Below are 25,483 nucleotides of genomic sequence, written 5' to 3'. Positions count from 1 at the left end.
ACAAATACAGAATGCAGTTAAACCAGATATATACCAAAAAGAACTTAGTATTTTCGGGCTACAATGGCCACACATCGGTTAGAGATGGTGAAATATATCGATGTATTTATATACAATATATAAACACTCCATTTTTGGTGAATATTCCGATTTGATCAAGATCAATAGGTACAATTATTAATCTTTAAATACATGTAATTTCAATTTTTATATTTAAATTCAAATAGATAATTCATTACAACCCAATTGTATAAGATAAAATATATATGTATATATATTCGAATAGATGAATTATTTAAAAAAGAAAAAATAAAACATTTTTATGAATAAAATAACTACAGTAGTTTTGGTACCACTTGAAAATTGCTTGCAATAACAGATTTTTTCTCAAACGATATATTAGATGCAGAAACATCGCATCATATCGATAAGCACGAAAAAATATTATGATTATTTTGCAGGTCGTCTCAACCACTAGCCCAGAGAGACAGCGACAAACGAACAGGCCCAAACTAAATAGGAAAACGAAAAAGAAATGAGAAATAATTGTTGAAGCAATTGAAAAACAATCGAATCGCAGCACGAATTCTAAAACTTAACACAACGGCGAAACTATTCGACCTGGCCGCTAATGGTAAAGTTGTGGTCAACGCCGTTTTTGGAAGATGTGCGCAGCGTTCGCATTTGCAGCGATTCACTGCTGGTCGATATAAGCATAAGCTAAGCGCACGGACAACAATAATAACAACAACAGCAACAACAACAATAGCACGCATATGCAGTAAGACCAGAATCGCAATCATAACCAGGATCAGGATTAGCAATAACGAAAGCAACAAGAACATAAACCGCAGGCAATGGCTGCATCTGCGTCCGCGTCCCAAGATTCGCTGCAAGCCTTCTATGTGAACTTCAGTGAGATAACGCTTGGCGAGGTAAGAATGATTATAATCTCCGAATTGAATTGAATTGATTAACTTCTTCATCACATTCGCAGAAAGTCGGACATGGCTCGTATGGTGTGGTGTGCAAGGCCATCTGGCGCAATCAGCTGGTCGCAGTCAAGGAGTTCTTCGCCAGCGCCGAGCAGAAGGACATTGAAAAGGAGGTCAAGCAATTGTCGCGTGTCAAGCATCCCAATATCATTGCATTGCACGGCATCTCATCGTATCAGCAGGCCACATATCTTATTATGGAGTATGCCGAAGGCGGTTCCTTGCACAATTTCCTACATGGAAAAGTAAAGCCCGTATATAGCTTGGCCCATGCCATGAGTTGGGCACGCCAATGTGCAGAGGTCTGTCCAGATTCCATAATATATGAACATTATCCTAAAATATTCAATTCATTTTTCTAGGGTGTTGCCTACCTGCATGGAATGACTCCAAAGCCGCTGATACATCGTGATCTAAAGCCACTCAATTTGCTCTTGACCAACAAGGGACGCAACCTGAAGATTTGCGATTTTGGCACTGTGGCCGACAAGTCCACAATGATGACAAATAATCGCGGCAGCGCTGCTTGGATGGCGCCTGAGGTGAGTGCCAAAATAATACAGTCATATATAGTTTATATCTCGCTTAAGGGCACTTACACATAACTGCAACATACTTTATTTAGCGTCAATATTAAGTTGGCATATTTGGTAAGAAAAAATAATTAAAACAGCAGAATTTATTTGCGCATAAGAGCTAGGAGGCTGCAAGTTGTACATAACAAAGTTTACAAGATTTAATCAGCAAGATTGTGTTTAAAAATTAAAACAAAAAACCACACTAAACGAAATATAAAATAATGAAAAATCTACATCAATTTATTTTTTTAAATATTTTAATTATTTTTCATTACTGCTTTATGGAGGTAACTTTAGATATTTAAGCAGTAGTAAACCTTTTTTAAATCGATAATAATAGAGCTCAGCTGAGGAAATTATTGTAGTACTAAAACCATTAGTAGTGAAAACAATAGAATTACTGTAAATTAAGTCAACGGGAGGTTGTAATATGTACACAACAAACTCACTAGTATTGATGGTAGTAATCATCCTCATAACTGCTGCCCATAGGGTAGAAGGGTATCATAACTTTGTGACTGCAGGGAATGTATGGGACAGACAGAAGAAGGCATCTGCGACCCTATAAAGTACATGCACATATACATACATATATAGCGGAGATGATATATCCATGTCTGTCTGTTTATCTCTCCGTATGAATCCAAAAATGTTGTTTGCGAGCGGATAAAAATTATTTAAGAAATATATTTGAGTTACTTTGCCTGACAATGTGGTATATTTTGTACTGAATGGTATTTTTTTGAAATATACTACTACTTCGATATACCATATATAGCCAACAGTATATTTTAGTAGGTTTCAGTATATTAATTCGGTATATTTTTAGAATATGGTTTTATTGAATATTGGATTGTTGTATTTTATTCGGTATAGAAAAACATTTATTTATAATGATATGCATGATATAAGATATAATATTTCATATTGTATAGAGTTTAAATAAAATAATATACAAAATACTGAATCAGTTAGTAAATAACATTAGTAAATTAGTGGATGGAGCAGAAGTTTTAGCTTGTTGCTTATATTGAATAATGTGCTCATCTGTTATATTTATTACTCTATTACAAACAGGTGTTTGAAGGATCCAAATACACAGAGAAATGCGACATATTCAGTTGGGCGATTGTGCTGTGGGAAGTTCTGTCGCGAAAGCAGCCCTTTAAGGACATTGACAATGCATACACAATACAGTGGAAGATCTACAAAGGTGAGTGAGGCTTCTTCATAACAAAAACTGTTTTTTATATTGACTTGTTCTGTTTGGGGTTCGCGTCAACAGGTGAGCGACCTCCGCTGCTGGACAATTGCCCCAAGCACATTGAGCAACTGATGACAGCGTGTTGGAAAACAGCGCCCGAGGATCGGCCCTCAATGCAGTATATTGTGGGCGTGATGAACGAGATTATTAAAGACTATGTGGGTGCCGATAAGGCGCTCGAATATGCGTTTGTTAACCAACAGGTGAGAGTAGTGGTTACTTCAACGATTCTGCTTGACGTAAAAGTTAATGGAAAATGTTTATTTTTTTTGTTGTAGATTGTGACCAAAGAGAGCGACGGCACGGTGGGCGCTCAATATGATAGCTTTAGTCATAGTTCCAGTGACATGAGTCTAGCATCCACACAGTTGACGCCAACAAATGTGCGAGGCACTGCGACTGAGATGGGCTCGGAGACGACGGGCTCAATACACAACGAAAATACCTCATCATCATCATCGGAAAGAACGCCCACGAATTCGGGGCAATTGGACAATAATGGCCTGTTTCACATCAGCAGCAGTAATCGCTGGGATGCCATACCCGAGGAGGATAGCTGCGAGAGTCAAAACGATAGCTTTAATTTGACATCATCGGCCGAGGCATCCAAGCGTCTGGAGACCATTCGCAATGGCATGATTCAAATGGCCCGCAGGCCAATGGAACAGCTTACCCTAGATGTTGAAGCGGTGCGTTGTATTGATTATTCACATTGATGGATCTATTATTAATTTCACTCTTGCACTCTCTCACAATTGTAGAACGGTTTCGATCTGAGTCGCAGCGAGAGCAGCAGCAGTAGTTTTCATGGTGAGTAATGTTTATTGAATTTATATTTGCATATTACATTATCGTATTGTAATCGAAAGTGTATAGTCGCAATCCATGGAATAGAAGGGTACCGAAAGTGTTTTATACAGCATAGCTGGAGTTGAAGTCTGAGAATTTCAAACACTAAATTTGCTAATCACGTTTGGTGTGAATTTATCTTTCAAAAACATAATGGAAATTCGAATTTAAATGATGTTTCCAAATTTTAATATTTCGATTTATTTAAGCATTATTTCTATAGGATTAAAAACTAGTTTAACGTTTGTTTTAGAGTGTGATTTTATCACTTCAATACATAACAGAAATTCGTATTTAAATGATGTCTCAAATTTCTATATTTAAAATGAATTAAGCAATATTTCTATAGGGTTAAGAACGCGTTTGAGTGTTGCTCTGGTTACCTTAAATTGTTGAGTATTTCCTTTCAAGCAAGTGCCATGTATCTCAAAGTCGAGCACACTCGTCTCTAGCTTTCTTACTTCCTTTGCTTTCCTCATTTGATTGCTCTTCTATGCGTTCTGTTGAGTTACGTGTGAGTTACCATGTGGCAGCTGCTCTTGGGGTCGGGACAGCATGACGCATCACGACAGCTACACAGCAAAAGCAACAGCAATAGCAACAGCAACAAAAACAAGCAACACTTAATCGTATGTAAACAATGTGCTTGCTATCTCATTCGTTGTCGTTGTTTAATTGCTCGATTTTTGGTTAATTAGTCGCTGCGTTGCGTTGCTTTTAATAATGCAAATGCATTTCAGAACATTTCTTCAATTGGCAAAAGTTCTCAGTGCCAACAGCCAAGCGTTCGCTTTATAAATATGCGATGCGCTCATCATCATGCAAATAGTAAAATAGCGAAAACACCCGATGTGCAATTTGAAAACAATGCAGCAATTGCCCCAATTGAATATTATTATTTCCCCACCCAACTGAAAAGCAACAGATGACTCTTTTTGATCTGATTGTTAAGATTGCTGATTTATCTGAATAGAAATACAACAAATGGCCAACAAATTTGTCAACAACTAGGACAATTTTAATGGCAAAAGAGTTCGTTGAATAATTTATATTAATTGTTGTTACAAAGGGTAAACGTGTGTTATAAATTATGTGTATGAATATTTCTGGCACATTTCTTTGAAGTTCGATTTTAATATTTAATTTTTACGATCGAATAGTTTAATTGCAAATTATTATTGCTTCTTATATATTAATTAATTGTAATGCAAGTCATTTCCATGTTTCATATTAGTTTTGTTTTAAGTTTCTGCAATGTTGTTTCCCAAATTTTGCTACTCAAAGATCTGCTAAGAAATAGCAATATAATTTTCTAGATATGAAGGAAAGTTTAGTTGTTCTTCGTTTTATATTCTGGCCTATACATAGTTGCAAAAGTGTTTAAGTATTCGCTATACCCAATTCAATTATATTGTACATTCAGTCATTGCGCTGTGCACAATTATCGTATTAAGTAGATCGGCTGGCTGGCTGGCTAGCTGGCAATTTTTCTACAGATTTATAGGCATGACATGCACGGTCACCACCATCAGCAACAGCAACCGCAACCGCTGCCGCCTCCTGCCACCGCAACATAAACACTAAAACAGAAAGCAGAACACTACAAAACAGCAACAGAAACAACAAGAAAAACAGCGACGAGAAATCAAATGAAAATCAACTAATAGCAGAGGAAGAAACCGCAAACAGTGCTGCGCGCTTTAAATATTAAATACTTCTAATACATTTTAAATATTTGGAAAAGTTAAAATCGTAGTTGAAATGATTTTTAAACTTGATATGAAAATATTTTATGTTGATTCTCAAAATTTCATAACGATTCCTTTATAGGAAAATAATGCCAATTTATATTCAACTTTTGGTATATACTATACTTTACATATCAAAGTGTAGTTTAATTTCTTCGGGTAATTGAAAAAGAAATTGGTTTCATTAATTTCAATCCAAAGACTTGCTTGGATGAGTTTTTTTTTAAGAAGATTATAATCGTGTGTGAAGAAAAACCTAACAATATAACATATTAAAGATATATGTAGAAGTTTTAGCTGATTTGTCTTCTATATCTTAAGGCCATTACAATTTTAATTAAATTAAAATTGTGAGTGGATTTCATAAATGAAGATGGTTAATTAGATTTCTTACCTCAGTATGTGGATATTGAAGCATAGCAGGAAGTATAATTTCTATTATTCTATTGTAATAACGAATATATCAAGTCTGGGGCCTTCACGTATAGCGGGATTTATTGCTAGATCTAGCGGGAAAATTGCCACACTTACACACACACATGGATGTGGGGACAACACTGCACACATGACGAGGCCGACAGTCTGACCGACTAGCCCCGCTCTCTCTCTCTCTTTCTCTCTCTCTGTCTTCCCCCTTCGCCCCTGGCATCATATCCCCGGCGAGCAGCCGAATTGACCGAATGAGTCATTCGGCAATAATCTCACTTTTATTTTGATTTCGTGCATATAGTACACATGTATATGAAGTAGTCTATATGCCTACACATACATACATACATATATACACACATAGAGATAGAGAGAATCTCACTTAATGGGCACGGGGACGAAATAAGTCGAGTAAATATGATCAAGAATTATTATACCCTTGCTGGGGGGGCCGATATTTTCATTTGGTGCTGAACTGTGGAAAGCATTAAATGAGGCGAGCTCAATACCATTTGGTATATTGTATTCTATTTAGTATGTTTGTCGTTTCGTCCGTCTGTCCATCAGTTTTGGCAATTATAAAATATGTCATATTTATATAGCTATAATTTAAATATGATTCAATTTTTTATTATTTCTTGAAAGCATTAAATTGAGTGTGCTCAATACCATTTAGTATATTGTTATAAATTTAGTATACTGTCCTTTCGTCTGTCTGTTAGTCAGTTTCGCAATTATAAAATATGCGAATGCTACATATTTATGTAGAGTTATAAATTAAGTCTCTTAATAACATTAAATGAATTGTGCTCAATACCATTCAGTATATTGTATTATATTTAGTATATATCTATATATTTAGTATATTTTCCTTTCGTCCATGAGTCAGTTTTGCAACTATAAAATATGCTTAAGAAGAATTTTTATATAGAGTTATAAATGAAATATAATTCGAATGTAAAGCCACTTTTATTATCTCTTATAAACATTAAATGAGGTGTGCTCAATATTATTCAGTATATTTATACCATACTTAGTATATTGTCCTTTCGTCCGTCTGTTAAGCAGTATGAAATATTTATATGGAGTTATAAATGAAATATAATTCGAATGTAAAGCCATTTTACCGTCTCTTCCAGTTTTGAGTCTCTTTAAAGGGCATTCAATGTTCGGCATGACAAAAGCCAAAAGACAAATTTGCTTGTCAGACAGACAGGCAGAGTGTCGCATGCGGCGGCCTGTTGTTGCATGTCGATATCTATATGCATCGACAGCAGCAGCAGCAGCAGAAGCAGCAACGACCTAGTCACACCCGCAGTCGTTGGCCAAAAAGTAAATACATATCTCTATCTAATACATTTTCTCGTTGTTGGCAGCTCTCAGCCAAAAGGGCATTTGTCGCCGCTGTTGTTGTTGTTGTCGTTGTTGATGTTGATGCTGTTGCTGTTTGCAGGGAAGATTTCCCAACCGCATGCCAGGCGCATTATTCATCGAATGATCGGCAAATGCGCGATGAATGTGTGTGCTTTAGACTCTTTTCTATCAAAACTGAGTCTACATAGAATATATACACAAATGTTGTGCTGTGTGTGTGTGTGTGTGTGTGTGTGTGTGTGTGTGTGTGTGTGTGTATGGGATCCATTGTGGTCACTCTCCTTCTATCTGTGTGCTGTTGCTGTTGCTGCTGTTTCCACTTGGCTCTTGCCATATTGCCGAGCACAGCACATCACATCCATAGCACGGTCATCCCCAAATACGCTCAGTCTACGTTTGAGCGCCGTGCCGTTCTGTGCGCCGCATTGAGTATCGATCGCAACGATTGCAACGACAATTCCAAATTCCAAAACAAAACAAAACAAATCGCAACGCGCCCAAAGTTCAACATCATCATCGTCGTCTCTGTGTCGGGCTTTTAATAAACACTCCCTAATAATGCAAATTGCAGCACGATCAAAACTACTTAAATGAAATGTGATTTTTACTGTGCCAAATTAGCAGGAAAAGCAAAAAGGAAAACGTCGAATACTCATATAAACATTGGCCCTCAGCGAGCAGAGAGGCAACAATAAAACCAAAAAAAGAAAAGATTCGAGAGCGAAAGAGCAAAGTTTTCTCGAATACAAACGCGAATATTATTTAGTCTTCTTTGCCTTCTTTGTGTGTTTTTGGTTTTACTGTTTTCCCCCCTGCAAATTTTTGCCCGAAAAAAGCAAATCCATATGAAAAATACGTTATCACAACGAGCACACTCATCGCTCGGCCAAGTGGAGGATTTTCGCAACAATTCAATCTCATCTACTATTGTTGATGATGATCATGATGAAGATCTTGCAACGAGTATATTAACGATATATTATCGAAGTATCGAAGTGAATATCAAATATACTATATAGTATAGACAAAAATCATCCTCGATCAACATGTGCGACACACAGGCTTTGATTACCACCAAACAGACGAGCGATCTGCACAGTTGCTGGATCATCTATAGTACGTTTTTAATATCTACACATATATAGTATACATATCTCCTCCTCCCATATGTCTTCTTAGTGTATACAATATGAGTTTTTTTTGTTGCTTCTTTTTTTCTGACTCATGAACTGAAACTGATTGAGTGTAAAATTCTTTGGAAAATTAAAATCTACAAGCAAATGTTACTATGCAAAATGTTGAAAGATACTTGAAGAAAAGTAAGCAAATACAATTGTCAGTTGCCTCGAAAGAAAATATTCTAATATTTGTCGATGAATAGTTTCGTATATGACTATAAAGAATCTTCATTAATTTAATTTTCAACCATTTTAGAGCGGTTTACATAAATGTTTATTTCAAATTACATTTGTTTCTAGTTAAACGCGATTAAGACTTTTCTCAAAATTTAGCCATTAAATTCATAAGCCATTTGATAGTGATGGTAATATGTTATTAGAATAATATGAAAGAAAAAATAATGTGTTTAAAAAGTGGCAACAAATTTAAAGTTTTCTACCTAAACAACATAAATAAATAAATAACACAATGCAAGGAACATAAAATACAAATTTTATTTACATGCTTTTAAAAAAAATCATTTATTGGTGAATTTGTATACTTTTCTCACATTTAATATATATTGTAGATATCGTATTCAACTTAATCTCATGATCCATAGTTTAGTAGCATGGCAAACAAATGTGAAATGAACAAATGAGAAATAATTAAAAAAGAAAAAAAATTGGAAGGTATTTAAGAAATACTTTTGTATCGAGTCTTAGCCGTTTTGGCTACAAATATGGTATATTTTATACTCTGTGGTATATTTTTAATGTAAAACTATATCAATATGCTATATACATAAAGCTTTCAGTATATTTTAGTCTTTGTGGTATATTTGTTGGGTATATTCGCAGCAAATGGTTTTTATTAAAAATAGGTAGCTGGTATTTCACAGTCGAGCACACTCACACTCGCTTGATAAGTTTTTAGAATAAATCTCTAGCTGAAATTAAGATTTTCAATAGATTGGGAGAAGGATTTTCATATAAGTATGTATAAATTTATAGTATAAACAACTAAGTAAAGTAAAATCTATATTAATATATATACATTTACCATGTTTCCTAAAATTGGGAGATTTAGAGAAGGATTTTCAACATAGTAAATTGATTATTTAATTAATGACTAAATTTACTTCACTAAAGATAAAATGGTGACACTTTTTGCCTTGACGAGATCGCTTTGTCTCAAAGCTATTCTAAAGTGTTAATGCGTATAAGAAAACCAACGAATTCAATTTATGTTTAATTTATGTTATTTAATTTCCAGCTAAAAGCGATGGTCGCGAGCGATTGACAGTGACGGACACCAAGCCGATGATAATGGCCATCAATACCGCCAACACCACAACAGACCTCACAAATAATAACAACAACAACAATGTTAATCACATCACACAGAACAATAGCAGCAATAACAACCCAGATAATAACATAACAACAAACGGACTGCAAAACAATCAACATGCCAACGATAAAAACGATTGTGTCGATGCCGAGGTGGATGTAGATCTCGTTGATGTTGATCCCGATGTCGATTCAGGTTGTGGCTATACAGAGCAATCGTTGGCGGAGATTTTGGATCTCGAATTGCAGCCAGAGCCGCCCATACCGAACAATGCCGAATCGCAAGCGATTTATCGCGATCATCGCCATATGGCCAAGGAGTATCTCAGTTTGGACACGAACCTCTACTATGCACAGGACTTTAAGGAGAAGCTCATACTGCAAATGGATCAAATCGAGCGCGAGCAGAAGAAGGAATTGTTGCGCAAAATCAAAGACAAGGTAAGCCAAGATTTCACGTTAAATGAAATCGTTATTTTAATACTCGATTCACCTCACATCGATTGCAGGAGGACCTCCAGAGTCTGTACAATAATCTACAGCAGCAATGGGAGAAGCTGCCGGCGGCGCAACAAGCACGTCTCCAGCCACCGGTGATGAACAACATCGTCAGCAGCAGCGGCAACAGTTACGGCAGCAGCCAAGAGATGTCCGGCGGCGGCATTGTTGGAGGAGGCGAGACAGTTGAGAACGATGGCTGGGTGGTTATAGCACCGCATCATCAAACGTAGCCCGCCTCCTAATTTGGATTGATGAATCCGAAGAAAGATTGGCTCTGAATTTTCGTAAACAATAGCTGTGTACTTCCATCTATTATGTATTTTTTTTTTTGTGTAATTCTTTGTTTAATTTGTAACGATTATGTTGTAATTGTATCTATTTAAGTTGAGTTTTATTTAGAGATATATATTTTCATAATACGTATACGTACATAAATACCATTTAGATCGCGAATTGTCGCGAGCGAACTTGTTGTGTTAGCCAGCCGTCTAGTTTTTAGCCATGTTGCTTGTTTCTTGTGTACCTTGTAAGCATTCTGACTCTTGACACTTAAGATTAAATTATTTACTTATACTCTATGCATACTTATATTTTAGTTCGACTACTGTGTGTCATTACTATACATATACTATGTTATACATACATACATACATACATATATATACAATACATGTGCACATGTGTATATCATCTGTGTGACAAAAAGACGATTACCAAAGTGACAAAAATATATATAAAAACGTATCCACCACCGTATCGGTTTCGAGTATTAAAACCCGCCCAACCGTGCTCACAAATTCCCATCCCAAAATGCGCAATTTTTACAGGGTTATTTCATACTATATAAAGATATATCGTATTTGCATATTATTCATCGAATTAACAGAGACAAACTACTCCAAATTGATGTCAAGCTTTCTGCAAGTTTTTCGGGATGACAACTTGGTTTATTGTGAGTTTGGTTCAAGTTACTTAAAGTGGAGTTATTTAAAATGAAAAATTAAAACTTCATTCGATTACATACTTAGTTTTTAACATTCATATATTTCAACAGCCTTTTTTTATTTTATTATCAATTTAATGAGGGATCAAGCTTTTTCGGGCTTAGCTTTAATTTATATATATTTTTATTGAGGCTGTTGACATTTGAACAGTCTTTTTCATTTTATTGTGAATTGAGTCGGGGTCGCTAACTCTTAAACATTTTAATTGGGATTCAAAGCACAAAGCTGCAATTCCCTTAACCTGAAGTTTAGATGTTTAAAATGACAAACTAAACTAAATGCATGTATATATTTAATTTTAAACATGCAGTTATTTCAACAATCGTTTTTAAAATGGACATAAATTGAAACAGAGTCAACTTGGTTCTAGTCTCGATGCTTAGGATCCAATATTGATTGAAGAAACCGGAAAATATAATTCGCTGAAAATTTAACTTTTTTATTAATATGTCGAGAATAATAAAACACAATTGTATTTCATTAATTTAGTTCAACTACAGAATCAGATTAGAAATCTATCTGCACACCTTCTTTATTTATAAATATATGTATATATTTTTTTTTTGCTAACAAAATCATTTATTTAAATCGTTATGGTTATGCTTTCTACACAATAATAGTTACACACATATTCGAACGTTCGTGCTGTGGTTGATCTGCTCTCTCTCTTTCTGTTTCTATACACACAAAGTTGTTGTGGCCTTGCTTGGCACATTTGTTCACTGTACACTGTAGTAATAGGTTAATCACAATCTAAGATTTTGACGGGGGATAAGGATAGGGATAGGAGACAGGACGCAGGATAGGGACAGGCAGTCGTAGTTGTAGTTGTAGTCGTAGTAAATTCGTCGTTTTACGATGAGTCAAAGCTGGGCACATAGATGGCAGCACATGTCGATTCCCAGACATCGTTGGGCGTATCCCACGAGTCCTTGCGATGCCACCAATCGCCGGTATCCAGATCATAGGCCATTGTCTCGGAGCTGGCGCGATCAATCGATTCGGTCGAATCGAGACCGCCCACAAAGAAGATGGTGCGACGCATCGAGGTGACGCCTGAATAGAATTTTGGTGCTGGGATTTTCGTTTCAACGCTCCACGTATTCGTCTTGATGTCGTACGCATAGATGTGCTCCACAAGCACACGCGATTCCCGTAGCGTCTCGTGCCAGCCGCCGCAGGCATAGATGCGATTATCGATCGCAACGAGTACATGGTCACAGCATGGCGTTGGCATCGGTGCCAACTCCAGCCAGCGTTCGCTCTTTGTATCAAAGCACCACATGCTCGACAATATGTTTGCCAAATGGATGCCACCTGAAGTAGTTTGTTGTAATTATTGATGTTCAATCTTTAGCACCTCCCCAATGGACTTACCAGATATGTAGAGCTTGTCGCCGACAACGACGCCCGCATGTTGACTGCGATTCTCTTGCAGGCTGGGCATATACGTCCATGTGTTGCTGACGATGTCGTAGCGCTCCACATTGGACATACGACGCAGCGCCTCCTCCGAGTTGTCGTCGTGCTCCACAATCCCACCGACGGCATACAGATGCTGCTTGCCCACGGCATTTAGCGAGAAGCGACACCGATCCAGCTGAATGGGCGCTATGCTCACCCAGGAGTCGCGCAGCGGACAATAACGAAAGCCAAAGGGATGGATATACTCCTTGAGACAGACATCGTAGGCACCGCCCACGATGAACAGCTCGTTGTTAAGAACGGCAGTGCCAAAGTTGCCTACACATAATACATAATTTTAATGAACAACACGCATGAATTCTACAAACGAGTGTGCTCGATTGTGAGATACTCGCTACCCAAAACAATGCGGTAATATTTTTAAAAATATACCAAATTAATAAACTGAAAACATACTAAAATATACCGAAGGCTATTAGTATATTGATATACTATTATATTTAAATTATGAAATGTACCAATTATACTGAAAACGCTAAAATATACCAAAGGTTATATTTGGTATATCGATATACTATTACATTTAAAATATGAAATGTGCTAAATTGATATACTAAAAGACACAAAAATATATCGAGGACTATATTTGATATACGGATAAAAAATATTAAATGTAATATACTAAGAAAATACTATTATTTCACTTAAAATATTTCATAGAGTACAGAATATACCAGATTGTCAACCAAAGACACTAAGACCCGACTGCAACAGACATTCCTAAAACCTATTTTGCATCTTTTCAATTCTGTTCTGAGAAACTATCAAGTTATAGAAGTTTTAAGAAAATTATTGGTGCTCATTTAGATAGCAAACTGTTAAGATTTTCTAACCTTTACATTGCTGTTCTTTGCATAAATAACAATTTAAGGCAAGGTAATGAAAAATATAAACCTAATTTAGATAGTCTTCATCATAGCCCCTATAAAATTGAGCCTGTCCAACTGATATTTTTTAATTTGCTGTCTCGGTGATTAAATCTGAAACTATTTCAGCAAATTCGGAAGCTTTAGCTTTTATAGTCCCAAAATCTAGCTGCATTTGGAGGCAGACGGACAGACAGACGGATTTTCAAAACTGAGGTAGCGAGTAAATCGAAAAATTAAATTGGTAGACAGCTTACATTGATCGATGTGTGGTATGGAAGTCAGTTCATACCACTTCATTTTGGTTGGCGAGAAGCACATAATCTCATTGGTTAGACCCTTCCACTCAAAGCCGCCAATCTTGAGCAGACTCAGTTCCATGCCGCGCATATTCGTCGGTCCCTGTTCCTGTCCCTGTGAGTGACCCAGCTCCGTGCTGGACTCTTGCCCACTGTTTGCTGACTGACGACTAACGACACGATTCTCCTGCAGCTTGGCCAGATATTCACCGACCAGCGCATAGTTGATGGGATGACTGGACAACGACTTGAGCTCATCGTAGCCAATATATTGCCATTTGATCAGACGCAACAGTTCATGGAGGGCGCTGTCATCCAGCTGCTGTTCGTGGCCATAGTTGCACAGCAGCTGCACCAGCTCCAGTTCACTGACATCGATGGGATAATTGCTCGAGAGTATGAAATGCAATTGCTCCATTTTAACATCCTTGAAATCACCGCTGTCCGCAAACTCCTTAAAGTGAGCGCAAATATATCGATAGGCGCGTTCGGCTAGTGCCAATTGGCCATAGATTTCTGCCATGCTGGCAATGGCCAAGCAATTGTCCATGCTTATCTTTTGCTCCAGGAAAATGGTGCAACGTTCGATCACCTCTTTAACCTGAACGTGGGTGGCAGCGGCCAGCGTCTCCTCTACGTTGTCCACATTGAGGTCGAGCAGCGATGTATAGATATAGAGTATGATTCGTCCCATGGCGCGTGCTGTGACGCCATACAATGTGATCTCCTCCTTGCGTGACTCGATCATGGCACAGTCGGCGAACATGGCGCAAAAGTAATCGCTGCTGGCGGCCAGGACGACGCGATGAGCCTGGAAACCGGAGAGAATATGTGTGAGAGAATGCGAGAAAGTAGAGTGTTGTCTGGGTCTCACCTTGAAGCGATGATCCTCCACAATGAGCGTCACGTCTGTCAGCTTGCCTTGCGATCGCAGTTTGTTGAGGCCAAACAAAAGGTTCTTCTCACCACCTCCTGTTGTTGTAGTTGTTGTTGCTCCCGCTGCTGCTGTGTTTGTTGTTGATGTGCCTGTTGCTGCTGCTGGTGCAGCGACTGCTGCTGTCGCTGACATATCGTTGGCCCCTTATCTTCCACACAGACCTTACCCTTACTCAATGTGACGACGCTGGCGTTGACGTTGACTACGACGACGACGACGACGTCGGCAGCATGCTCCAATTTGGGCAAGCCAAAATAAGCGATAACGAAACGACGCGAATTCGAGCGCATATGCATAAATACAACTACACACATGTGCACACACACACACACACACTCACTCCAGCATGTAGAGCAGAATTAATCAATGAGTTTGGACTTGTTGATATCGAAGGCAATTGTAGCTAGAGTTTTGATGTTTACAATATTACGACCAGCTGTTGCCTAATGTACATACACACACACGCACACACACACACACACTTAAGCAGGTGTGCGCTGTATACAAACATACATATTCTATTTCATACGCTCTATTTTCTTCCGCTTCGTTTTAGCTTTCTTGTTTTACTTCTTTCGATTTTTTTTTGTTTCTCGCGTGCAGAAAAATTTTGTATTTTTAATTCACAATTTTAATCAATTTTTTTTTTAGCTACAAATTATTTAATATGTATGTTATCTGGGAATTTCGTTCAAGCAAAAAAAATAGAAAAAAAATACGCTTGTTGCAATTTATATTGTGTGTGTTTGTGATACAATATCTTCCATGTCGAAAGAAAGAGTGTGTGCTTGTTTGTATGTATGTATGTATGTGTGTAAGTTTGTAACATATATATCTTTATATCTCAGTAGTAAACGTTGCCCAACACTGACATGCGGTGCGGCGAAATCTCAACAGCTGACTGCGATAAAATTCACGTTTTGCAACACTGCCTTTTATTTTTGTTTATCACCAGCGCGTCGTGCTTGGTTTATCTCCTTGAACAATGCCCTTTTCACTTAAAAATAATACTTTGTACGTTTGTGCTTTTCATTGCCTGATATATCGAGAGTATATTTGCATTAATTGGCGGAGATATCAATGACGAACTTAGCTTTGCAGTGCGCAATATTATCTGCATTTAAATATTGCAAAATTAATTATACAGTGGTACATTTTGTATAAAATTTATGCTTTTTATTAAGTCAGTTATTTGCTTTACAACGTATTTAAAATGTTAAATAATAAAATGTTAATAATAATATTATTTTTTTAATAAAATCACCTCTATATAAATGTTATTATTTTTGTATAAGTTGTATTTATAATATTATTATTATTCTAAGATTGTAATATTTTCGAAATAAAGAAATTAATTATAATTTCAAATTTAGAATTTATTTTGTAATAAGTTTTATTATTAATATTATTATAATTTTCAAAATAAAGATATATCATTCATATATCTTTTATTTTAATAATTTTTTTGTATAAATTTTTTAATTTTTTGTATTAAGTTCAAATAAAAATTATTGTATTTGATTACCAGCCAAAAAAATAAATCAAATTAGAAAATGTTTTCAAGAACTTAAAGCTTCTTCGGCCCTAAAGCTTTTTCGGTACATTTGAACCAAAAACGGGACATTTTATCACACATTTGGTACATCAAATTTATTTCATTTATCCACCAGATGTCGCCACTGTTGCCTCTAAGCTTTTGCTCGCTTTGGAGTTATTCAGAGTTTCCACTTCTGAAAAAGCTGATTGTTAACGCACAACTGTGAATTTTGCTTTTCGATATGAAGGCAATGACAATACTAAATAGTCATTGTAACATCTGTCAAATTTGTCTCGAGTTTACTTTACTACCTTTACCTTCAGTTTGACAGAGATTTTGGGGAAATCAATTGACTCGTTTTCACACAGCTCCCTCAAAACTATTAATTTCTAGGAGCAATTTAAGGGTTTGGACTGATTTTGATAAGATGTCGAAACAACGTTCGCCATCATGGGCATCTGTAGTGGCTCATGGCATTCACAAGGATGCCAAGGAGATAAAAGAAGACGCTCCAAAGATGTCAGTCAAGTCAATGACAATCAAACAAGCATTGGAGGGTTCCCCCACATTGGTGTCCACAACATCCACAACAAAGATGAATGCAACATTTTCAGATGTTGTTAAGCAATCTGTCGCCAAGGATGCCGAATCGCGTGCGAAGGAACAATTGTCAATGGCTGGCAAATTGACACAATCGGGCTCCTTTCGCACCATTTGGCCACAGCCGCCGCCACATCACAAGACCAATGCTCAAGGGCTTTCGTATCGACCACGTCGTCATGTCTATGGCTTCACACACCTGAATAATCCGCGGATTCCGACCAGCGAAAGTAAAAACATTTCGGTGGACCTTTCGCCTAAAGAATCCGTGTCAGCCAGGCCATCAACCTATGAAGCTCAGTTGTCCCCCAAGAAGCCAACCTGGTGGCGCGTTGCCGCCGAGTCGCCAGAACGTCGATGCGTCTGTTCTAGGACTCGATGTCAAATCACGTCTTCACCACGTGCCTTTGACCTGATGCAGTGGCAGCCCATTGCCAAGTCGCAGCAGATGTGGCTGCCACTTGACTCGAGTCAACGCCATTGCGATCCTAGTAATCCAATGCGTGAGTATCCTTATCCTTGTATTTTCATACAGTCCCTTGTCTATCTATAAGAGCTAAGTAGAGACACAACATTTTTTAAAAATAACGTAGGTACTTCAATGATGAATGAGAATGGATACCATTATCTGGCATTTATAATGTTAATATACTAAAACAATATATATGCTCTCTAAATATATATTACGTTTTCGGTATATAAGTTTGAAGATCCCCTTCCACAACATAATTTTAACGCTAGAGTCAGACAATCATAACTACAGTCCTTATGATTCCATGCAATTTAGTTGTCATCACATAAAACTTGTAAGAGATTGTGAAAAAAATGCTTGACTAAATACTATGGGTCTCACTGGCTTTGGCTGACAATCTAGTATATTTTAAACTCTACGGTAAACTTTAAATTAATAAACTTTAAATTAAATTAATTAATAATTAAATTAAATTACATCAATATACCAAATATTCCCTTTCGTAGATTTGGTATATTGTAAGAATAATACCGCATTGTTTTCCTTTTATTCTTTTCGATCACACTCACTTTTTCTGTTGAACTTGTTATGTTTATTGTGTCTCTCATGACCGTTTTATAATTTATTTTTGTATAACCTAGGCAAAAATTGTGGAGGTTATTAAAGAAATAGTTTTATATACCAAAAAAAAAAGCAGCTGCAGTCAGATTTTAGATGCTGTGGTTCTATATTTTATACTTTGTGGTATAATTTAAATGTAATAGTATATCGATATATCAAATATAGACTTCGGTATATTTCAGTATATTATTTTGGTATATTTTAACAATTGTGTCGCATTATTTAGTTTTTTATCGAAAATGAATGGCGACTTTCTGACGGTCGATTCATTAAATATAAACTTCGGTATATTTTAGTATTTTTCAGTATATTATTTCGGTGTATTTTAACAATACTGTCGCATTATTTCATTTTTTATTGAAAATGAATGGCAACTTTCTGACTGTCGATACATTAAATATACATTTCGGTATATTTTAGTATTTTTTTTAGTATAATTTAATAATAATATCACATTTCCGTTGCTTTTATTGAAAATGGGTAGCCTGTATTTCGAAAGTCGAGCACACTCGACTGTAGCTTTCTTATTTACTTACCTGTTACTAATTGAAACTTGTCAAATTCAGCACGACCGCCACCGGGATTCGAGCATGTTGTGCCCGGCAGACAGGCACTCTCGAGTCGTGCCCGTGAAGTGCTGGGCGAGGAGAATATTGAATTGGGGCCAAAGTGTGATTATGCCATACCGAAATCGATGCCAAAGCCAGAGCGTGAACTTCGCGAGCAACAACACTTTATAGGTGAGAAACAAATTGTGTTTATCGGTTTAAGTTTTCTAATTCGACACACTCCATTTCCAGCTAAACATGACACACATTTGACCTGTCGCCAGGCGCAGCTGAAGGTGATCAATGGGGCGACTGAAGATGGCTACTACGTCCATCCAGTGGCCAAGCTGCTGCCCACGTTTTCGAAGCAGGCATTGCATCCAAAGTATAAGCCAAAAATCTCATATGCTGAACTCTTGCGTCGCAATCGTGAAAAGGAGAAACTGGAGTTGAGGTCCAAGGATAAGATAAACGTGACAAACTCTGAAGAATCTGACAACCTAAAGCCGATGACCGAAACATCGCCGATATCAAAGGAGGATACCACAGACCCAAAATCCTATAATAATTTGCCAAATTGTGAGATAGCAGACCCACAAGAATCCAAAGAACGAAGTGAAGACGCTAATTAATATTTGAAGAGGATAAAACTGAACAGCATTTGGTACTTTAAGTGCATAATAATACAATATTTTTTAATCATTTATAAGGAGATTGAATATTTAATGCGCAATATTTGAAATAAAAAAAAAATATTTGCAAGAAAAATATTTCAACTAGATATTTAATCTATAGATATTAGTTTTAAATGTACAATATACCAAATATAGACTTCAATATACTATATTTAAGTATTTTGGTATATTTTAACAGTAATGCCGTATTCATTAGAATAAAGCTATAAATTAATCATTGAAATTTACTTTGTTCCGGCAATCAGAATTCAAGTCATAAGACAAGTTGCTCAATATTGAATTTGGAATCATCGATTTTTTTTCGGCTTAAGAATATTTTATGGAATATACAGTTTTTTATTCCTTAATCTTTTTTATTAATGCACTGTTTAAGCAAACTTGACAACAAATTGAAAATATTTGTAGACTTGAAGTCTTTTAGATTCGTCTCAGATATTTACGAGTTTTTATTCCTTTTGCTTTGGGCATTCTTAATTATTTTGGCTTAGATTCTTATTAGTCATCACTTCAATCAAGATTCAGTTTAGCTCTCAGAGCAAATAATACGAGAGGACTTTAGCATAAAGTCAACATTTGGGACAGGTTAAAATGTATTCGTTTTCTTTTGACAACTGAAGTTCAGCATTAATTTCAATGTGCAATTAAAATAAAAGCTTGCCGGATGCGACACGAACACGTTTACAAATAAAAGATACAGATGCAGATACAGATACATCTGCAGATACGTAGACAAAGAGAGAGAGAGAGAGGAAGAGAGAGAGTATCCTTATGGGTTAAGCATGTGTGTGTGTGTGCGTGTGTAATATTTTTAAAGTTGCCCCAAGTTCGTTTTTATTTAATTACACACACTCACACACACACACACATGCATGGGCAGGAAGAGAGACAAAGACACAAAGGACATTTGAGGCATAAATGAAAATGAAATAAATTAAAATAAGTGTCGAAGCAAAGGCAGCAAAAAGGACCAAAGGACAACGTCAAGTTGGCCAGCCCGAATAGGAACAACAACAACAACAACAGGAGCTGAAAGAAGAACGAGAAAGGCATATGCAGAGTTCACATGATACGCATAAGATTACTTCACACACACACATACAACACACACACACACACACACACACACACACCTACACACTCCACATAAGTCGCTTGGATTGGCGCTCTAATGTGCATGCATTTGTAAAGTTCGAGTATCCTTTATTATATACTGCGCCCATTACGAATGCCCAACAAACAGGGTATTATCAATTTATGCTAATTTTTGCGACCTGCCTATAATGTGAAGTACATCTTGAGATAAGCTGTGAATCACTTCAAGGTATTCCATTGAAGATTATTCAGTAAATTGTCAATTTTTCGAATTTTCTATTAATACTTTTTTGTAGCACATTTATTCTATTAAAGTTTAAAACTTAATAGTATTAATAATGCAAAACTTTTATTGGCAAGTAGCATTTAATGTTTTCTTTTAGCTAAAATGAATAAAAAAAATTGTTGTTTCAGTATTTTGACAGTATGTTAGTATATTATTTTATATGCATGCAGTATTGAATAGTATATTTTTAGTATATTAATTATATTTATACAGTATTTTCAGTTTTTAGACAGTATTTTATAGTATATATTAGTATTTTAACTACATTTATACATATACAAAATTTGCTTTTATTGTTTACTATGATGTAAATTATGAAACATGATTGTTTATGAACAAATTGTTTAATATATTAGCATTTTGATAATCAATTTCTTGTTAAAGTTGTGTGTTTAAGCAATTAATTTGTGTGATAATTTTTTTTTTGAAGACAACTTGTTAAAACTGTAAATTTTAAATCTTAATTTGCTAATTATATTATTGATAAACAGATGCCAGTATTGATTTATGAAATTACATTTCAAATACGTAAATTTATTTATTTATTTGTGAAAATATATATTGCATAGTATTTTTTATATTCATTTTTTTTAGTTACCTTAAGGGAAATTATCAAATGGAGATAAAAAAACAAATTTTGTAATATTTTTGGTGCTAATTTACTTAATGAAAGATAACACTAATGTATAAAATTAACATTTTTATTAAATTTATTTATGTATAAGAATATATGTATAAAAATAAGATTTCTATGAAATCAACTAATTTATTCAACATTATTTAAATATAAAACTAGTGAAACATAAAATAATTTTTGCAGGGACAGTTGAAGTCGATCACGCTTGACTCGAAGCATTCTTATTTGTTTTTTATAAATGTATTTTTTGTCTGGATCTTTATTTTTTTTTTGTTGTTCTGTTTTTGCCAAGGCAACTCGAAGAAGGAAGCAACAGGGAAACAAAATTGCTGAGTGCGGGCTAAGTGGAATGGGATTTTCGGAGGGGGGGAGGAGCGGAGGGTTGAGTGGGCATTACGGTGCACTACTGGACTCGGTCTGAAAGTGCCCCTGGCTCCACACACACACACACACACACACACTTAGAGAGAGAGAGAGAGGAAACACACGAGACCACCGGAAAGGGGTTTGGGTCGAGCAAAGACAAATTCATGTTGCATTTGTAGCTTAAGGATATTATTGTAGCATCCTTTGTGCCGAACGCTTTTTGTTTTACTTTTTGCATACTTTATATAGATTTTTTTTTTTTTTGTTTTTTGTGTTTTGTACTTTTTGTATCCATTTTAGAGTCTTTGGCAGCAGAATAAAAATAAAGAACAAACGAGCGCAACTAAACATAAGTGAAAACTAAACAAGTTAAGCATTCCCACCAAACAAAACAAGACGACAATCTGATACTCTGCAATCGCAGAGAATATATTATAAGGTGTCTTTCTCGATTGACAATTATCAATTCGACGTCATTTATTCTAATAATGTTCAATAACTTTTTTTTCAACTTCAATGGAGATAAATACTTTTAAATACTATTACAGTATTTTTTTAATACCATACAATGCTTAATTTATTTTGTATATTCATATATATAAAGTATGAACTCGAATTTGATAAAAAGCAGATCTGCACTTAAATAATGCTATTCGAAAATCATGTGTCATTGAAATGAATAAAGAACAGATTCATTAATTTGTTGAAGTTGAGCGTTGTATTATTTTTATTTGAATCGAATTGGTTAAAATTTAATTAACTAATGGAAAAATACCATTTTTTTTTTTAAATTTCAAAATAAAAAAAGAAATATGTGAAATAGTTAAAAATGTTAGCTAATGAAGCTTGATATGAAATCTTAAATTATGTGAGTTATGTTGAATAACGAAAGCTTTTTTGGAGAATGAAAACTTAAAGATAATTATATAGGTTTTATTAAATTTAATGATTTGTGGATTGAATTGTAAGCTTCAGTTATAATAAATGGACAATATACTATAAAATCTCAGCTGCGTTGTATTTGTTAGGGCAACAGAAGAGTGAAAGGACTCAGCACACACACGCACACACACAGGGGGAGTATGCATAATGCATGTGGGCATGTAAATGCGAAATAAAATTGCGTTGCCCAACTGTGGCCATTTCGACCCGTATCCAACAGAATTCTACGCGCTCCAATGCGATTCTCTCTCTCTTTCTATGTCTATCTCCCTCTCTTTATCTGTATGTCTGTCTTTGTGCTGGCCATTTGCATCAGTCACTGTGGATGGCTGCTTTGAGGAATATGCGAGTCTTAGATTTATTTGTAGTTAGGCAAAAAAAAAAAAGGCAGCCAGCAGAAAGAACTTGATTTTAATTTTAATGTGGGCGCTTGTAATGCAAAGTAGTCGCATCCCTAAAAAGGATACGCGCCCCAAACAAAAACTTTTTGTTGCCTCAATTTCAACTCGCAAATTCTCCAACTCTTCAACTTCAAGTCCCAAGTTCAGCTGCACATTGAACATTTGACCAGCTTCAGCTTCAGCCTTGCCTTCTGACGCAGGTGCTGATGTTCGATTGGTGGCAGGACATTGTCCTGTCTGTGTGTGTGTGTGTGTTTGTGTGTGTGGAGTCGCTGCTCGTTAATGGGCTTGCCGCACTTTACAAATTGGCTCAATTGCAAGTTTATGCGATGTTCTCGCAACACATCGCACAAAAAAGTAGAAAAACCCCTGTTGCCGCATGAACAGCTATTGTTGCTAAAACTAATACCGCCATATGTGACCAGGGTGACGCCGGCCTCGTTATCCTTTACTGATTGTGTCGGCATGGCGGCGTTTCATTTTATTTATTTATTTTCGTACGTTCGCTTTTTTTTCTATTCCTTTTTTTTTTTTTGTTGTCGCTATTGTTATGGGTATCATGGACAAAAATTTTATTACACCTCAATAACAACACCAGGACACGACAATAAGTGAGTCCTTTTCGACATGACGCCATCTCGCTCGCACCCCCTCTCTCTCACTCTCTCTCTCTCTCTTGCGCTCGCGTCTGCTAAGTATGTGTGACAAGTGATGCGTGTTTTGTTGCGGGCAGCGTCCGTTGGCGTTGCTGTTGCTGTTGCTGGCTCCTTAAGTGCTGCTCATCCTCGCATGTGATGTCCTTTTTTTTATGAACAAAACACAAGCAGGACTATCATGGCACGTAGGCTGAACACACACACACACACAGTCTCCATCTCTTTCTGTCTGTCTCTTTGGGTCATTTTTTTCATGCTTAATTGAATGGGTCAGTCATGGGCAGGACATAGCAATGGCAATCCTGTCTCCTTGGTTGCCATCGGCATCGGCAAATGTTCAATTCAATTTTTGCCCCCCACCCTCTCCCCCCTCTTCCGCCACACCATCACACTTTCGTCCTTAGCATCGTAAGAGTTTAGTTCGGTGCGGTTATTGAATATCGAGCACGTTTTTTCCTTCCTTCCTTCCATTTTTTTTTGTTGGTCATTATTTACGTTATCGTTATCTGGACACCGTGTTCACTCACTTACTCACTCACTTAGTCACTTATTATTATCCTTAGCCTTACGGTTATTGTCACCATTCGACGTGGTGCTCGCTTTTCGCATTTCGCATGTGGCCATTAAAAGAAATATGGCTTTTAACTATGCGTCGCACGCAGTTTCCACTTTTGCCACTTAAGCGTCGCTTTTTCATGTCTGTTTTTTATTATTTCCAGCACCGGACGTCATTGAAATATAGATCAATCATTTTAGAATCGATTCATTCTGGATCAATAGAGAAGTAGACATAGAACATGGAAAATGAATAGGTTAAAATATATATTCATTTAAATCTACAAAGTTCAGCTGCATCCAAGTGAAGAAAGAGTTCTTAGACGCGTTATATACATATATGCACTTAAAGAGAAAATAGGTTAATATCAAGTATAAAATCTTGAATCAAGACTGTTTGATATCAAAATGGAACCAAGAAGGTTTATTATACCCGCTACCCATAGGGTAGAAGGGTATAATAACTTTGTGCCGGCAGGAAATGTATGTAACAGGTAGAAGGAGGCATCTCCGACCCTATAAAGTATATATATTGTTGATCAGCGTCAACAGCCGAGAAGATCTAGCCATGTCCGTCTGTCCGTCTGTGTGTCTGTCCGTCCGTCCGTATGAAACACTGGATCTCAGAGACTATAAGAGATAGAGCTATAATAATTTTTCGACAGCATTTGTTATGTTTGCACGCAGATCAAGTTTGTTTCAAATTTTTGCCACGCCCACTTCCGCCCCCGCAAATCAAAAAAATCGAATAACAAGCGTAATTTTTAAGCGAATTTTGGTATATATAATAATAACTATAGTAGTTCTGATTTCTACAAATTTGGTTGCGATTAGATAAAAATTGTCGAAGTTATTAAAGAAATACTTTTGTATGGGCAAAAACGCCTACTTACTAGGTTGGTTAACTAACCAAGCAACTGCTTTGGCTGACAATCTGGTATATTGCGCCGTCTATGGTATATTTTGAATGCGGTACTATATCGATATACCACATATACCATTTGGTATATTTTTAGTATTTTTGCAGTATATTTGGTATATTTTGAGAATAATACCGCAAAATATATTGCTTTTATTCAAAATGAGTAGCGGGTATCTCACAGTCGAGTACACTCGACTGTAGCTTTCTTACTTGTTTTTAAATTATGATCGAAATTCTACAAAGAGAAGAAGATAATATCTTAAATCAAGATCAAACAATCTTAAATTTACATTATTTAATATAAATAACTAGTA

General features: G+C 36.2%; 3 protein-coding genes across 3 annotated transcripts; 2 read left to right on the top strand and 1 right to left on the bottom strand.

Moving 5' to 3' along the window:
- Nucleotides 1–472: 472 nt before the first annotated feature.
- On the top strand, nt 473–11,152 carry LOC132795300 (mitogen-activated protein kinase kinase kinase 7). Its single transcript, XM_060805955.1, has 9 exons — nt 473–935; nt 998–1,297; nt 1,358–1,537; nt 2,651–2,786; nt 2,859–3,040; nt 3,116–3,526; nt 3,599–3,647; nt 9,671–10,188; nt 10,257–11,152. The coding sequence occupies exons 1-9, from the start codon at nt 858–860 to the stop codon at nt 10,476–10,478; spliced, it is 2,076 nt and encodes a 691-aa protein (XP_060661938.1). The 5' UTR covers nt 473–857; the 3' UTR covers nt 10,479–11,152.
- Nucleotides 11,153–11,765: 613 nt separating this feature from the next.
- LOC132795301 (kelch-like protein 26) lies at nt 11,766–15,636 on the bottom strand. Its single transcript, XM_060805956.1, has 4 exons — nt 14,777–15,636; nt 13,861–14,713; nt 12,630–12,995; nt 11,766–12,569 (listed from the first exon to the last, which is right to left on the bottom strand). The coding sequence occupies exons 1-4, from the start codon at nt 14,969–14,971 to the stop codon at nt 12,106–12,108; spliced, it is 1,878 nt and encodes a 625-aa protein (XP_060661939.1). The 5' UTR covers nt 14,972–15,636; the 3' UTR covers nt 11,766–12,105.
- A 1,051-nt stretch (nt 15,637–16,687) lies between these two features.
- Nucleotides 16,688–19,365, top strand: LOC132795771 (uncharacterized). The gene is made up of 3 exons (XM_060806654.1): nt 16,688–17,479; nt 18,636–18,809; nt 18,870–19,365. The coding sequence occupies exons 1-3, from the start codon at nt 16,804–16,806 to the stop codon at nt 19,247–19,249; spliced, it is 1,230 nt and encodes a 409-aa protein (XP_060662637.1). The 5' UTR covers nt 16,688–16,803; the 3' UTR covers nt 19,250–19,365.
- Nucleotides 19,366–25,483: the final 6,118 nt, after the last annotated feature.

This window comes from Drosophila nasuta, chromosome X (assembly GCF_023558535.2).
Source record: "Drosophila nasuta strain 15112-1781.00 chromosome X, ASM2355853v1, whole genome shotgun sequence".
Lineage (NCBI taxonomy): Eukaryota > Metazoa > Arthropoda > Insecta > Diptera > Drosophilidae > Drosophila > Drosophila nasuta.
This window is presented reverse-complemented; position numbering and strand designations above follow the sequence as displayed.